General features: G+C 34.7%; 1 protein-coding gene across 2 annotated transcripts; it reads right to left on the bottom strand.

Moving 5' to 3' along the window:
* Nucleotides 1-5,428: 5,428 nt before the first annotated feature.
* On the bottom strand, nt 5,429-14,915 carry LOC113226776 (prolyl 4-hydroxylase subunit alpha-2-like). Of its 2 annotated transcripts, XM_026459516.1 has the most exons (11): nt 14,735-14,914; nt 14,534-14,679; nt 13,241-13,379; nt 10,455-10,657; nt 10,089-10,198; nt 9,746-9,831; nt 9,511-9,661; nt 8,894-9,100; nt 8,759-8,809; nt 8,508-8,673; nt 5,429-5,536 (listed from the first exon to the last, which is right to left on the bottom strand). In XM_026459516.1, exons 1-11 carry the CDS (start codon nt 14,866-14,868, stop codon nt 5,475-5,477), a joined length of 1,455 nt encoding a protein of 484 aa, XP_026315301.1. In that variant the 5' UTR covers nt 14,869-14,914; the 3' UTR covers nt 5,429-5,474. The 2 variants fall into 2 exon arrangements, with proteins under 2 accessions (XP_026315301.1, XP_026315300.1); XM_026459515.1 differs by lacking the exon at nt 5,429-5,536 and having other exon boundaries at nt 8,289-8,673; nt 14,735-14,915.
* Nucleotides 14,916-17,068: the final 2,153 nt, after the last annotated feature.

A 17,068-nucleotide genomic window follows, 5' to 3' on the forward strand; every position in this document is an offset into this window, starting at 1 on the left:
TTTGATTGATACATTGTTTGATTGTTTGAGTGATTGATTGTTTGTTTGATTGATTGTTTGATTGATTGATTGATTGATTGTTTAATTGATTGATTGTTTGATTGATATATTGTTTGATTGATTGATTGTTTAATTGTTTGATTGATTGTTTGATTGATTAATTGTTTGATTGTTTGTTTGGAGCATAATAAATAAAGAGTCAGGCAGGGTTAAACTACACGATAGAGATATAGTTTTAGAATTAGACAGCAAACTTATAAAATCTAAAGATAAAGTAGCCCAAGCTTTTGAATCGTTCTTTTCGGAAATTGCTGTGAACACTACAAAATCATTAAATTCCTCCCCTTCACTTGCTATTGATCTCCTAAAGGAAAATGTTAACGTTTGTGGCAGTTTATTTAATTTTCGTCATGTTAATCCACAAGACATCATAAAAGCTTTTAAGTCAATACATGTTAAAAAAACTGAAGATCTCTGGGGCATATCAACTAAAGTTATAGACTCAGTTATTAATCTCATTTCCCCACAGTTAGCTGTAGCTTTCAATAGGTGCGTTGACGAAGGTGTTTTTCCCGATTTAATGAAATACAGCAAGGTTATTCCCTTATTCAAAAGCGGTAGGAAAGTTGATCCTAGCAATTATAGGCCCATTTCAATTTTACCAGCTTTAAGTAAAATATTCGAAAAGGTTCTGCTAACTCAATTACTGTCCTATTTCGGTAGGAATCATATTTTTCATAGTGAACAATACGGGTTTACTAGTGGTAGATCGACTAGCGATGCGGGGGTAGCGTTACTAAAACACATCTTTGATGCTTGGGAAAGGTCCCAGAACGCTATTGGTGTTTTCTGTGACCTCTCAAAGGCATTTGATTGCGTTGATCATAATACTCTTATTAGTAAGCTGGAACATTACGGTGTAAATGGCAAGGCGTCGAAACTTGTCTCGTATATCTCAACGGTAGAATTCAGAAAGTAGGCATAAATGGAGCGACTTCTTTGGGTTCTCCAGTAAAAATGGGTGTTCCGCAGGGCTCAATACTTGGACCTTTCTTATTTCTGATTTATATTAATGATACCCTCTCTAAGGTAGTTTATTGGTTTAATGCTAACAATTTATTGCTTAATGCCAAGAAGACAAAATGTGTTAAATTTGAATTACCTAACGTAAAATCGACTAGTCCAAGCATAGAAATAAACGGAGAAAAGTTAGACCTTGTTAATAAAGCAGTCTTCTTGGGAGTGACCTTAGATAGTAAACTTCAGTGGTTTCCACATATATCGTCCCTGGCCAGCAGATTAAGCTCCGCTGCATACGCAGTCCGCAGAATACGTGAGCTTACCGATGTTAGTACTGCTAGACTAGTTTACTTTAGTTACTTCCATAGTATAATGTCCTACGGGATTCTCATGTGGGGTAAAGCGGCAGATATTCAAACCATATTTGTATTGCAAAAACGAGCGATTCGTTCTGTGTACCGTCTAGGCTCTCGGGTATCTCTCAGAGAAAAGTTTAAGGAGACTGGTATCATGACTGTGGCATCACAGTACATTTACTCAAATATTTTATATGCCCGTAAAAATATACATAATTTCAATAAGAAAGAAGATATCCATAATATTAACCTTAGAGCTAAGTCCAAACTCATGGTACCACGATTTCGTTTAACCAAGGTAAACAACTCTTTTATGGGGAACTGTATACGTTTTTACAATAAGATTCCGGAGCATATATTAAGTTTATCATTTCCTAAGTTTAAAAAGTACATTAAAAATATTTTGATCGAAAAAGCATATTACAAAATTGAAGACTACGTGTTAGATAAAGATGTATGGAAAGACGACATGGCTCCAGAATCCACACAAATTTGATTCAAAATGTATTCCATAGCATTTAAGTTTATTTGAAAAGAGCAATCCCTAGAGTTTCTTGCTCGTTCTTCTCAGGGAGGTCAGCGTAGTGAACGAGCAGTACCTTAAATGTGACGTTTTCAAGTGTAAATTTATTTTACCTATGGAATAAATCATCTTTGACTTTGACTTTGACTTTAATTGATTAATTGATTGATTATTTGATTGATTGACTGTATTGATTGATTGATTGATTAATTGATTGATTGTTTGATTGATACATTGTTTGATTGTTTGAGTGATTGATTGTTTGTTTAATTGATTGTTTGATTGATTGATTGTTTGATTGATTGATTGTTTGATTGATTGATTGAGTGATTGATTGATTGTTTGATTGTTTGATTGATTGTATGTTTGATTGATTGATTGATTGATTGATTGATTGTTAGATTGATTGATTGTTTAATTGATTGATTGTTTGATTGATTGATTGAGTGATTGATTGATTGTTTGATTGTTTGATTGATTGTATGTTTGATTGATTGATTGATTGATTGATTGTTAGATTGATTGATTGTTTAATTGATTGATTGTTTGATAGATTGATTGATTAAGACTTTGTTTGAATAAATGATTGTTTGATGGTATAATTGTTTGATTGATTGATTGTTTGATTGATTGATTAATTGTTTGATTGATTCTTCGATTATTTGTTTGATTGGTTGTTTGAATAAATAATTATTAGATTGATTGATTGTTTGATTGACTGATTGTTTGATAGATTGATAGATTAATTGTTTGATTGTTTGATTGATTGTTTGATTGTTTGATTGATTGTTTGATTGATTGTTTGATTGATTGATTGATTGTTCGTTCGATTCATTGATTGATTGTTTGATTGATTGATTGTTTGATTGTTTCATTGTTTAACTGAACGATTGTTTGATTGATTGAGTGACTGAGTGATTGATTGATTGTTTGATGGATTGATTGGTCAATCGATCAATTGGTCGATTGATCGATTGGTCGATTGATCGATTGATCGATTGATCGATTGATCGATTGATCGTTTGATCGATTGATCGATTGATCGGTGGATCGATTGATCGATGGATCGATTGATCGATTGATTGATTGATTGATTGGATTGATTGTATGACCGTTTGTTTGTTTGATCGTTTGTTTGTTTCATCGTTTGTTTGTTTGATAGTTTGTTTGTTTGATCGTTTGTTTCTTCGATTATTTGGCCGATTGTTAGATCGATAGTTTGATCGATTGTTAGATCGATTGTTGGATCGATTATTTGATCGATTGTTTGGTCGATTGTTTGATCGATTGTTTGATTGATTGTTTGATTGATTGTTTGATAGATTGTTTGATTGTTTGTTTGATTGATTGTTTGATTGATTGTTAGATTGATTTTTTGATTGTTTGATCGTTTGATCGATTGATCGAATGATCGAATGATCGATTGATCGAATGATCGAATGATCGAATGATCGTCTGATCGATTGATCGATTGTAAGATTGTAAGATTGTAAGATTTAAGATTGGTCGATTGATCGATTGATCGATTGATCGACTGATCGACTGATAGATAGATCGATTGATCGATTGACCGATTGATCGATTGATCGAGTGACCGGTTGATCGATTGATCGATTGATCGATTGATCGATTGATCGATTGATCGACCGTTCGTTCGTTCGTTCATTTGTTCGTTCGTTCGTCCGTCTGTCCGTCCGTTCGTTCGTTCGTTCGTTCGTTCGTTCGTTCATTCGTTCGCTTGCTTACTTGTGTCAATAGTGGGCACTAACCTTGATATAATTTTATAAACCATCCTCGTGGAAAAATGGGTTAAATTTTATTTAAAAATAATTGCGTTTGTTGTCATGGATTGTTACCAATATTGGTTCTGCCCTGATCGATCGCTTTGATCGACCGATCGATCGTTCGTTCGTTCGTTCGTTCGTTCGTTCGTTGGTTCGTTCGTTCGTTCGTTCGTTCGTTCGTTCGTTCGTTCGTCCGTCCGTCCGTCCGTCCGTCCGTCCGTCCGTCCGTCCGTCCGTTCGTTCGTTCGTTCGTTCGTTCGTTCGTTCGTTCGTTCGCTTGCTTTTTTGTGTCAATAGCGGGCACTAACCTTGATATAATTTTATAAACCATCCTCGTGGAAAAATGGGTTAAATTTTATTTAAAAATAATTGCGTTTGTTGTCATGGATTGTTACCAAAATATTGGTTCTGCTTCATTACTTTATTTACTTGTAGAAAAGGTGCATTTACATAATTAGGTCTTAAAATCTCGTACCTATTACTTACTTAAACACGGTGCTCGACTAACCCTCATTATGCAACGATTGCATAAAATACTGTTTTGATATCGGTGGGTGCCAGCATGCAATGGAATTTTATCTTTCAAGATGATTAAATAATAATTACATACCTCACGCCCTTTTACCGAGATAACAGTAAATTATAACGAACAATAATTACCTGACTAATGTATACACTCGAACGAAAGTAAAGACGTTTATCTGGTTTTAGAATACTTAGGTGTTAATTACTGTTTGTTTGTTTGTTTCTTTGTTTTATATTATTATATTATTAATTAATTCATTCATTCATTCATTCATTCATTTATTTATTTTATTATTTTATTATTTTATTATATTATTATTAATTCATTCATTCATTTGTACTTACTCGCTCACTCACTCACGCACTCACTCAGAATATCTTGTATTTTAAAGATATCTTGAACTTTTCGAGTCGCTCCCTATAAGTAACTAATTTGCGACCCAGCCCCAATCTGTAGCAGATCATTTTTAGACCTTTGTTCTGTACTTGTTCTATACGATTACAATGCATTTCGTAGTAAGGGGACTATATGTATAACACGGCCATACTCAAGCGTATTAGTTTGTTATAATTAGTAATAACGCACACACTCAACACAGCCCCGCACTGGGAAAACCCTGTGTCGTAGGTGCCATGGACACACACATAGACAACCACAAATTACACCCAAACTCACGAGACAAATAAATGTAGGCCATACAAATATTTCTCCCGGCCCAGGTATAGAACCTGGCACCTCTGTGTGGCAGTCCGGCATGGTAAACGTCAGGCCACAGAGGCAGTAATTTTTTAGCACAGAGGCAACTATTAATACAACACTTAGAAAAATGTCCTTCGATCCGGCCGGATTCGAACCGACATCTCCCAGAAAACCATACCAGACGCTATGCCAACTAAGGCACCTTTACAGCTACAAAAGTACTTCACTGGGTGATGAAATAGTTTCATAGATTTCTCACAGATGGCGCTACGGCAAAACAGTCGTTAAAAACCTACAACAAAGATCCGACAACAAGCACATAGAAAAAATCGTGAGGTCCGCTGGTTCATTCCATGGCTTAGTTGGCATAGCGTCTGGCACGGTTTGCTGGGAGACGTCGATTCGAATCCGGCCGGATCGAAGATATTTTTTATAAGTGTACGATTTTTGTATTAATAATTATAAACTGGATTGTCAAAAGGAAAAATAATGAACTCAAGTTTTTAGTTCCGTTTTATTACACGTGTAAGTTAAAACATGAAAGTGGTTTGAAACTTCAAACAAGTTTATACAGCAGGACATGGCCGCGATAGCTCCTGACCAGCCTCGTGGATCCATATGTTGGACACTGTAAGAGATGTGACAATAATTGAGACGTTGAAAGAACTTTAGGAGATTTATGTTGCTCTTCTAATTCACAAAACGTTTTTATAATGTTTTCTACTCCTGTACTAAAATCTGTCAAAGAAAATTCTTAGCCCATAAACCACATAAGTGAGAGTCAGAATGGCCGGTGTACTTTAACGGATCCTTACGAATTTGGTATCAAAAAAATGTACCTAATTTGTACTATTTAGTACCTCTGTCCAAAAAATTTGTACCGCCATCAGAACGAAGTTATAGCAATATCAAAGTTACACCCGTCGCATTGACAGTCAATATGGCGGGCGTACCTCGGATTAACAGTGTTTATTTAATAACTATAAAATCTTCTTATTCCAAAAATGTATACCTTAATAGTACTCAGAAGTAAAGGAATCTGAGAAATAAGACAAAATATGTTGAAATTTCAGAGTGCCGTGTGTAGTGTTGTTAAAAAAATCGTTTTTTCTGAGGTTAAAAAAAACATGAAAGGAAACCGGTTTTTTTCTGGAGTAAGTTTTTTTTCTAAAAGTATGAAAATAAAAATATCACAATAGGACAATTGTATTTTTTACTACATTTCCTCTTTTCTTGTTAATATTATTCTTCATAGATAAATTGCTTAAAATAAATGGGCAACATTCATAGTGTTGTCAATTTGTGGCGAATTCCCCAAATTACGGGGCATTTCATCTCGATGATTTTATGGGATTAACGCTATGTAGAGAAAATGCAGGGATTCTAACATTTTACCTTTTTTTAAAATCTATCTATTGCTGTTGCATCGCTACTTTGATGATTACTGATAAAAACACTACTTATTTATTTATCTAAGAGCGATATCAATATTTATTTCCACATCGCACATATCCCTTATATAGCAACATTTACATAGAATTATTAGCAAGACGTTTATATAAAATTATTCGGTAGACACAGAAAATTTTGATGACATTACAAGTGTGGGTCACACCTGTAACAGTAGTAACACAAATAAATATTAAATTTTTGTTATAATTATCATGGTAATTGATTTTTATAAACATGTTATATTCACACATATATACATTCTTAAAACAAAAGTTATTGTCTTATTTTATTTCAGTTATTTTATTTTACTTTTTCTGAAAAAAACCAAATTTAGAAAAAACCAGGGCACTGTGTTTTTTTCATGTTTTTTTTCTAATCTTAACGAATCCTTACGTATTTGGTACCAAAAAAATGTACCATAATTGGACTATTATGTACTTATTCTTAAAAAAATTGTACATCTATCATAACGAAGTTATAGCGAAATCAAAATTGTAAATATTTTAGTAATTTTTTTAAATAAACTTCCACCATTTATTTGGGCAGGCAGAGGTTCCACCATACATCTTCTTTATATGTCAGTATCGTTCCTTGTTTTGTTAGAAAAGGTTACGAGCGTGTGTCCTTAATATAGTTTATTTCAAGCAATGCACTAAAAATTAAATGATTACTTTTACGAATTCGGAATTTCTGGAAATGGTTTTACTGCATCGTAGGATAAAACTGACCTAGGAAGTCGAAGGTGGATTTTAAGCCGGATACTCATTAGCGAACTGTAACTGTAACGTGCAGATACAGTAACGAGGTTCTAGTGTGTACGCTTGAAACAGTCTTCAAATAGACGGCTCACTGCAAACCGCACGCGTACTGCTCGCGACAAGCTCGCGAACCACGTACACACTATGATTTTTGGTTACATAACATGCAACGGTTATAGTTACAGCTCGCTAGTGAGTACCCGCCTTTAAACTAGTTCTAATGGTGCCATGTAAAAAAGCAGTAGATAACCTTTACCAAAGCAGAGAATAAAAAAGTAACGATTATGGTCACTATCCGCCCCTCCCTAGCTTTATTTATTATTAATGTAATAACATATTGAAATACGTATTCTAGTGAGAATATTTAAATATATAATATTAAAGTCCGTTAAACTACTAAATCAATAAAAGACCTGCTTATTGGGAAATATAGATGCTTACCCTGCCCTATACAATTAAATGGCATCAACCCTTCATGACATAATTAAAAAATAAACTATTTAAGAATAAAAAAAATTACAAAAATATTTACAATTATGATTTCGCTATAACTTCGTTATGATAGAGATACAAATTTTTTGAGAATAAATACTAAATAGTATAATTTTGGTACATTTTTTTGGTACCAAACATCTCAGGGTTCGTTAAGATGCACACGGCACTCTGAAATCTTAAAATATTTTGTCTTAGTTCTCAGAAACTAACCAGCAGATCGAGGTGGAGTGTCCTTTACTTCAGAGTACTATTAAGATACAAATTTTTGGAATAAGAAGTTTTTATAGTTATTAAATAAATATTGGTAATCCGAGGTACACCCTCCATATTGACAGTCAATACGGCGGGTGTACCTTTGATATCGCTATAACTCCGTTCTGATGGCGGTACAAATTTTTTAGATAGAGGTACTAAATAGTAAAAATTAGGTGAATTTTTTCATACCAAATTCGTAAGGATCCGTTAAGGTACACCAGCCATTCTGACTCTCACCTCCTGATTGGTTAAATTAGCAAGACAACGGAGCCATAACCCTTTATTAAAAAAAATTGGTTAAAATGTATGTGGTACACTTCTATTTCTTATACTGTTGTTTTGTTTTGTTTCCTTGGGGTTCGTTTGAGTTTGTTGTTATGGATTGTTAATAAAATATGCATTAAATATGGGTTGTGTTTTATTATTTTATTTAATCGTAGAAACCGTATTGTTTGCAATCATTACATAATTGCTAAACGCAGCATTTGATTTTTACCCTTACTCGATTTGAAACCTTATTAAGCAACGATTACATAAATTATTGTTAAAATGATTGAAACAAATATTATGCTTGTAGTAATTGATTACACGTATGATAGCATGAGTAGGCTGTAGGTGTTAGGTAATGTAGGTACCTACCCCATTTACTTCCGTATAATACTGGGCATGCTGCGTGCAATGTTTTGTTATCCTTTTCTCCGGAAAGTTGCAGGTTTTCCCAAAATAGAGCTGAACCCTTTTTTGGTGTTACGGTCAAATTTAGATGGGCAAACACGGTCGCTCCGCCTTGAGTGACATCTGTCATCTGTGATAATATGCTTTTGTAATTGGCATACGAAATATTGTGGAAATAATTTATTTCAAGTTTTGTGTAAAAGGAAAATACTTACATAAAATAGAACTGTAGCTATTCTGTTTCCACCTATGTTGTTATGATTACTCTGTAAAATAATAATATTTTTAAACAAGTTTTCAATTTAAATCATTATAACTCACCGGTTACCGGTTAAGAGCATCATTATTACATTAAAAGCATCATAGTGCCAATCGAAATGGCCTCCTATCCCATAGTTGAGCACTTGTAAACGTTCAGCGTGTGACATACTGAGCCCAGTAAAATCAGCTGTACGCCGTCTCAGCTTTGCCACAACATCAACATCGTCGTCTAACCATGCACTTTTGCCAATGCGACTGTCACTATAAGTACCACCGACTACTTTGGCGCGTTCCAACTGCAGAACAGAAAAGGAAATATTAAATAGTTTCGCTCATGTTGACAACACTAAATTTGAAAAGTTTATTGTAAGAGCGGTTACACACTGCGAGTTTTAGCAGAGATGCAAACGCGATTTAGTAGCGAAGCAGACGTTAATCGTCTACGTTTACACTCGCACACGATTTTAAGCAGCGATGCAAACGCGATGCAAGCGCGCGATTGCATCGCTACAGTTGGGATTTCAAGGCGATTGCATCGATGCAATCGCGCGTTTGTATCGATGCAGTCGCGCGTTTACATCGATGCAATCGCCTATAAATCGCAAGTGTAGCGATGCAAGGCGCGTTTGCGTCACTGCTAAAAGTCGCTCTTAAGCGCGAACAAAAGGCATAAAAAGAAAGAAAACGGTACTGTCTGCCTACAAACCTTAGGACCGGCTATTGTTTTTATGTTTTGAAACTCGTCGTCGCTGAGGACGTCATAAAAAATGAAAACATTTGGATCCTTGTGAACTTCCTCCATCTTGATCGGCGCCAGTTTCAGAAATGGAATATTTCTTAAATACGAGCAATGTAATCTACAATGTATGAAATGAATGTTACATGAACGACTCTCATTAATTTGTCATATATAATTTGTCATATGATAAAAATAGCATTACTTGCTTGTATTTGCTGCAAGAACATTAGTTTCACCGCAACATAATGCAGAATATCTACTCCTTAAGTCAATATCAGTAGAGTTAACCTGTAATCGACACGTATATACCTACATAATTACAGAATTTTGCTTTTAACATGCTATATTTGATACGTAGCAGTGGCGAAGGGTCCACGATGTATAGGAATTTCAGCGGCTTACGTCAGTAATAGGTAGGGTACTGAATGGAAAATATCTTGCAATGAAACATTTGATGCTTACCTTTTACATCGGTTTACTTTATTCAAATATCCACCCTTCGCCACTAATAAGTAGACAATTTTCTTAGCCATTACTTAACTTACATCGGTCTTGTTTTGTTTGACAGCATATTCATATAATTTCATTACAAAATCAGTGCTAGCGTTAGGTTTTAAAACAAATAGCCTTTCTGCCCACTCGTAGGCTTTTGAGTCTGTCGAGAGAAAAGGGAATTTCATGAACAAATTAAATAAATAAAACCTTGACAAAGTCTCTTCGAAACTTTGTCAATGTTCCTAGGGCCTTGCCATGAACTCTTATTACAGTTCAGTATAGGTTCGTAAGGACAAAAAAACGGGATGGTGATATACACTTTACGTAGCGCTGTCTCACTACGATTCACTTTAGGTCCTAAACTGAATCGTAATAAGGGTTCATGGTAAAACCCCTGTTCTCTAGCAGTTACTAACCTAAACAAATATCCGAGCGATGATAGGATTTAATGATGTACGTCATTACTTCCGTAGCTGTAAATGTATTCTCATACTGCTCAATATTCAGCTTTTCGAGGGCTACTTCGAACCATTCGGCAGCGTGCAAATTATAGTCCGGATGTTCTTGCTTGTACAACATCAAAGCCAAATTGTAACAATCGCTTGCTGTCATCGGAGAACTGTAACGTAAGCATTTATCTGCTATGTTATGTAGGAGCATTGACCTACAGGTCAATGTGTAACCTCTTACACACATTTTCCTATTATTATTAAAACTAAGTAGAGTCTACTAGACATATGGGCACTAATGTCATCGTCAAAGCTATTGATGAACATGTATCTACCACACTTACAAATTTCACCAGCATCAAGAGTTCAAATGATGGTAGCATCGAGTATATATTCAGAAATAGAGACGATATAAGGGCCATGCATTCCTGATAACTCATCAGGGATACATCACATAAATATCAACTCTCGTTTGCACTGAAATTACAAATAAGAAAGCTGAAACAGGACAGCGCCAACAACTGACCAGTGTGTACGTCTCCGTATGTTCCAAAAATATTCTGTATTTATTGTAATAAAGATATCTAACAATGGCGTGCTGTACCATTTGTTGGTATGGGGAAAAACAGCAAAACATCTAATTACAAAACAAACGGAACCAAATTTCATCGGTAATTAAATATTAAAAAACTAATTTTGCAATTTTCGTCCATTATAGCAAAGCTCAAGTTAACTAGTCGATTTAAAGTGAAACAATTCACGACACCCATTGACAACACCCGTCAATTGTTACGAATACGGCTAGCCAATCGGAGCGCAGTTGTCACAGTAATGACATGGTAGAATAGTTTTCAAATTAAATGACATTTCGTCTCTATTTCTGATTATATACCCGATGGATGGTAACTACACATTTAATGTGACAACTCAGACAATGGATTGCCAAGATGCTTATAAATCTGTAATCCATTATCTTAAACATATAATGCTTATGTTTGTCCACAACCCACCTTCACTTTACAACGAAAATAGACAAGAACAAGCTTGCCTAAAAGTTGCCTATTCCATTTGCCCTTAAAATATTCAGGTTGTAAACGTTTGCATTATAGACGCGTTCATATTAGGGCAGAGCCAAACCGGCGAACGGGAAGGCAAACGACATTAAATTTATCAATGCATATTTTATGCTATTGAAAAATGAAATAAGGCATAAATTGCCATGCTCTGTGATCGAACTCAGAACGTCGTGGGGCATGTCTCTGTGCGTCTCAGAACATTGAAATACATACTTTATTTCAATTGTAATAATTTATCGATGTATGTATTAATATTTATTAATATACATTGATAAATTTAATGTTCTTTGCCATACCATCCACCTGTTTGTGCTGTAGTGCACATCGAATTAAAACGCTTTCCTATGAATTATCCGAACATTAAGGACTACCAGGGTGAACTCCTTCACCATTTTGGTTTGACTTTTTGTGTACTCTATAAAAGATCGAAAGTAGGCTGCCTTCGACCACACGTTTTAGCTTTGGAAGTTCACCTCTACGAGCAAGTTCTTACTAATGAACACTTTCTTTGGGCGCGCTAATGAGTTCAGGGCATCTAACAAAAACATGAGTTCCGTATAGATTAATCGATTCGACTGTTTCGATGTGTACTTTTGACTTTGATGTGGCTACCAAAATTCTTTGCTGCAGTTTTCGCAATTTACTTGTAGAGGTTATAAATATTATAAAGTTATAAAGGTTAGGTAAGTTATAAAGGTTAATAGAAAGATGTATAATACTGAGAGCTCTAAATGAATGCAAAGATGCATCTGAGAAAGACGGAATGACTTGGCGATGACTATATCGTGCCAAATTCTATCAAAATTTTCGCTGTGCTTCTCAAGGGTTCACTCCATGTTCACTTTATACGTGACAGGCATACTTACACAAGAACATACCCACGATGAATACCAAACAGGTGGTCACAGAGGAAGTCATAGAAGTTGTTTCCCAAGACTATAGCCAGCTGAAAACCACTAGGGGCCACTCGTCACATTAACGTTTTGAGTGTTTACAACTTCTTGTTTAATTATATAAATGTAAAGAATTTTATCAAAAATACAATTACGAACTGCGGGTCCTAAGTTAATCTAAACTACAAAAAAGCACAGTCGAATTAACCTCCAAAGGAGAACCTCCTTTTCTTATGAAATCGGTTGAAACGTGTGAAAAGAAGAAACAAACTAATTCGATTGCATTTGGTCAGATTGGTCCTATAAAACTGGAATATAAAGTAAGTTCAAAATTATTTCAGATACTTTTGACCTGAAACGGGAATTGCAAAGTATTTCAATGTCTCTCATCTGTGTTGATAGTAGATAATGTAAATATTTAAACGATAAACTTAGTTGCGCGAGAAACGTAGCTTAAAAGATATTAGACCAAAGTTCAACATCTGTTTTCACTTTGACTGCGAGAAAATAAAACAATAATACACATTAAATAAAAAGCCAAGGATCGGGCCATGTGTGGTTTTCTTTTTTCTGAATTCATTTTCAAATGAAGAAAAGATAGGCGGCCCAATTTAAGTAATGCTATCTAGCAGCAAGCTTTAATTAAAACGGGCTGTTTACAATTGTCCCGGTTTTGAAAAGCAATAATTGTTTCAACTTTAGTTCACCTATGCTAAGCATATTTATATATCTTAATTGCTACCATGTTCATTCTGAAAGTGTTGCGGTAGTTTACGTGCTTTACCCGATTACGCCTTGCAGATTTCCTTCAGCTAGATGTGTAGTGTTCAACTTGTACACGAATTGTAGTCGCGAAATAGCCACAGCAGCGCCAGTTAAATCTTCTTCTGTCGCATATTGCATCTCCCGATCCCAAACGAACTCTGTTACCAAAAAGAGACTAGGTACTTTTTTGAATTTTCCTTTAATTATTTGATTGTTGTTGGGCTTAGTAAAGAATAATTCAAAATTAACAAAGATCTGTAAAAAAAGGCCCAGAAAAATTCGTACGGTCTGCTGACTGGTTCCGCAGCTCAGTTGGGGCAGCTATAACCCCAATATGATGATGTTCCTGGTTAGAGTCCAGCTAGATCGAAGGAATTTTTATTTATGTGCAGTATTTTCACAAAAAAATATGTGAATAGTATGGTAGTTAAAACATCATGCTATTCAATAAAATAAATAATTTAAACTTTTCAACATTTTAAGCTTACAATTGGAGGTTTGTTTAAATATTGTAATCTTCATTCGAAGTGTCTACAGCACTTATTATATTTTGCCACTTAATTACGACGTAAGGTCATACGGCTTGGTCAACGGCTTGGTATATAGATTTCAAGTAACACTTAGCTTCCGTAGTTCGGTCTCCAACACTTAAAAGGAAGTCATGGTCACAGATGGATCATTATCATGAAAACGATTTTCATTACCATTTTTGTGGCCAATTTCAGTTATTATTTTCCAAAGTATAATCTTTAACATAAAAGTACCTAGCAATGGAAGAATAACAAAAACATTTAAATCCAATGGCGTCTTTTTTTTTTTTGAAATTTTGTACTCTGGTCTATCTAATAAAGTGACGACACGGTACATGAAAATAACGTAGTAAATTGTCTAGACAAAATTATATAGATTGGTTGGGAGTTATGGAGTAAGCGTTTTAAGAAAGGAGCTTTGCAAAATTCTGATGATTTTAAACTATATTCACTATAATCCCTAAGTCGTATAGAGATCTTTTAGTATTTTTGGTTAAAGCAATATATAATTTCATTTGACGTTTCTGAATTTGGGTACGATCTAACATAGAAAACTATTTTTATGCAACCAATTCAAATTTGTGTCTTTCATTATCGAGACACTTGAGTTTATTTATTTCAACGATTGTTGTTCTGTAAAAAACTACTTGATGATACGGTAATTTTGAAGCTTTTCTATGCTTGCTAAAAAAAAAGGTTCTTTTAGAATTAAAATCGTTTTGGGCAGTCAGACACTTTGGGACACAGTACGAACATAAAAGAATGTAGTTTGAGTAACTTACCCGTGGGCTCAGAAGCAACAGTTTTTAATCGTTCGAAATCAGTTGACAGTCTTTTTATTAAAGTGAATGAATTGATTGGGTGGTCTACGTACTTATGTCCATCACTGCTCATCTTCTCATGTTCATCTGTAAATAGTTTTAGGTACCTAAAATCAGCAGTATTATACGAGTATTATATGAAACAAGCACAAATTCTAATACCTTTTCAGTACGTTAAGTCTATTTTCCTCTACTTCAATGTACCGCTCTAAATTTCTAAGCACATTCTCATGTGTATTAAACAATTTCCTGATATCGGTGACAGCCGTAAACACTTCACATTTTACTAAGGTCATTAAAGATACTAAAACACCAATTTGGATAATGTGTAAGATTACGCAAGACATAACTTTCGTGTATTTCTTTCCCTTTTAATTTTAACTCATTCAAGCTTATGGCATCAAGAAATGAGTACAATGTACTGTTATTGTGAAAATGTTGTAAATTATTTGATTCACAATCGAAGCCATGAAAATTTCCTTTTCTTTTCCCAGAATAATCATTTTAAATGTAGCTATTGTTAATTAGTCATAATTTGTGTTGTAACCATATTGGAAATTAAGAACCTAATAAGCAAATAAGTGGTATGTATCAGAAAAGTAGTAATGTGAAATTTCAACTTATTTGCATTGAAAAATCTAATTTTTCAATGCAAATAAGTTGAGATATTTATTCTGATCAAGTGGAGATATTTATTCTGAATATCGTATTGGAAAAAACGCATGGTTATACGACAATATTGATGTTGTAGCAAAGCTGAGACGGCTTAGGTACGGCTGATGGGCTCAGTATGTCACACTATGAACCATTACAAGTACTAAGTACGGAATAGAAGGCCATTAAAAATGGGATTACGAAGCTTTTGATCTAATAAACAAACAACAAACATTGAAGAAGCAAGATTGAATAAATATGAACCAGTAACGTGTTCCGCAAATGTGTGACTATGTGGTGACAATCAAGGCATTCTATGACTCGCATGATACATGCGCGTAGTTTTGTGGAATTATATTTCAAAATTTCATTTTTATGCAAATAAGGAGAAATTAATTAAGTAAAAGAATTAATAGATAAAAATTATATGCTGTATAGCCATACACTTACATATATTATTATATACACACTTACATACATTTATAACATTACATATCAAATTAGTTATATAATTAAAATTACAATAGTAATCAGAAGGAGCCACTATTCAGTAAGACAGAAACTTCACGCTTATGCCTGTACAGAGGGGTACTAAATCCACGTCCATTTTTCCCAACCAGTGATGGTGTGGTAGGGATGAGTGAAAACAAATCCACTTGTAAAACACATCACTAGGGGGGAAGGACTTGTCCCTACAAGTCCTACGTAGGGACCAGGGTTGTTGTTGATGCAGGTTTTTTAATATTAGCGGATGCAGATTTGTTTTAAACATCAGCGGATGCTGATTTTAGGTATAAAAAAAACGCGAAAAAATACGTCTTTATTAAATCTATTTAGGCCATACTGAACATTTCTGGATTCTGATAAGTAAGACCAGATATTATGTTTATAAAAGATGTATTGTTTTGTGTTTGTTTGCATTCGTTGGGACCATTGTGAAAAGCAGTGGGACCAGTCTTTCGTAGGGACCTCTTTAATGGCTTCGTGGTACGCATTCACCGCCACTTCCGGGCTTGCATATCGTAAAAATCTAAGTTTATCTTTGATTTTTAGAAATAAAAAGAAGTCGCATGGTACAACGTCTGGGCTGTATGGCGGATGGGTCATGAGCTCCATATTTAAGGCCTTTAAATTCCTGAAGCATTCGTTACCTTACCGGATATGCAGAGGCGTTGTCATAGTGAAGGATGATATTGTTTCGAGGACGCTTTTCGCGAGCTTTTTCTAAAACTCTGGGCAAGCAGGTGTTTACGTACCAATCTGTAGTCAGTATCCTTTGGTCTTCAAGCGCTACAGTAGTGTAATGTCCTGATTTGTTGAAGAAAGATGCTAACAGTGCTCCGACCTTTCTTAACTTTCGTCGGCAAATCTTCAAAAGAACAGCCCCATTCTACGGACTGGCTTTTTCTTTCCGGTTCAAAGCAGTACACCCATATTTCGTCAACTGTCACGATATTATATACAGCCAATAATTGTCCTACATTAAACTTTTTTTTATAATTTTTTGGAACTCCTCTACACGCAGTCGTTTCTGATACTTCGTTAAATCACGCGGTATCCATCGAGTGTAAAGTTTCCGAACCTTCAGATGCACATGCAATATCTTTTGCACCTCGCTCATTCCAATGCCTAATACAGTACATATTAGGCATTGGCATTGGAATGTATAATTTGTTGACAAGTAATTTTTTTGTCACTTTTAATCAGTTGTCGTACGGTATCAATATTAAAATGACACCTTCAATGAACACTAAGCCAACTTAATTTTTGGACCTGCTCTGTTTTTATTTTGTTTTTTGTTTCTTTTTTCAACAAAATTCGTTTTTTTTTGTTCTTGTTTCT

This window comes from Hyposmocoma kahamanoa, unplaced genomic scaffold (genome assembly GCF_003589595.1).
Source record: "Hyposmocoma kahamanoa isolate Upper Pololo Valley unplaced genomic scaffold, ASM358959v1 202, whole genome shotgun sequence".
In the NCBI taxonomy this organism is placed as follows: domain Eukaryota; kingdom Metazoa; phylum Arthropoda; class Insecta; order Lepidoptera; family Cosmopterigidae; genus Hyposmocoma; species Hyposmocoma kahamanoa.

Bases quoted from the DNA above. Each gene is read 5' to 3' on its own strand.
- LOC113226776 (XM_026459515.1), bottom strand. From the start codon at position 14,868: ATGACCTTAGTAAAATGTGAAGTGTTTACGGCTGTCACCGATATCAGG. The intron at 13,380-14,533 runs GTAAGTTACTCA...TTTTGGTAACAG, and splicing joins TGTTGCTTCTGAGCCCACGG to AGTTCGTTTGGGATCGGGAG. The intron at 10,658-13,240 runs GTAAAGCACGTA...CTTACGTTACAG, and splicing joins AATCTGCAAGGCGTAATCGG to TTCTCCGATGACAGCAAGCG.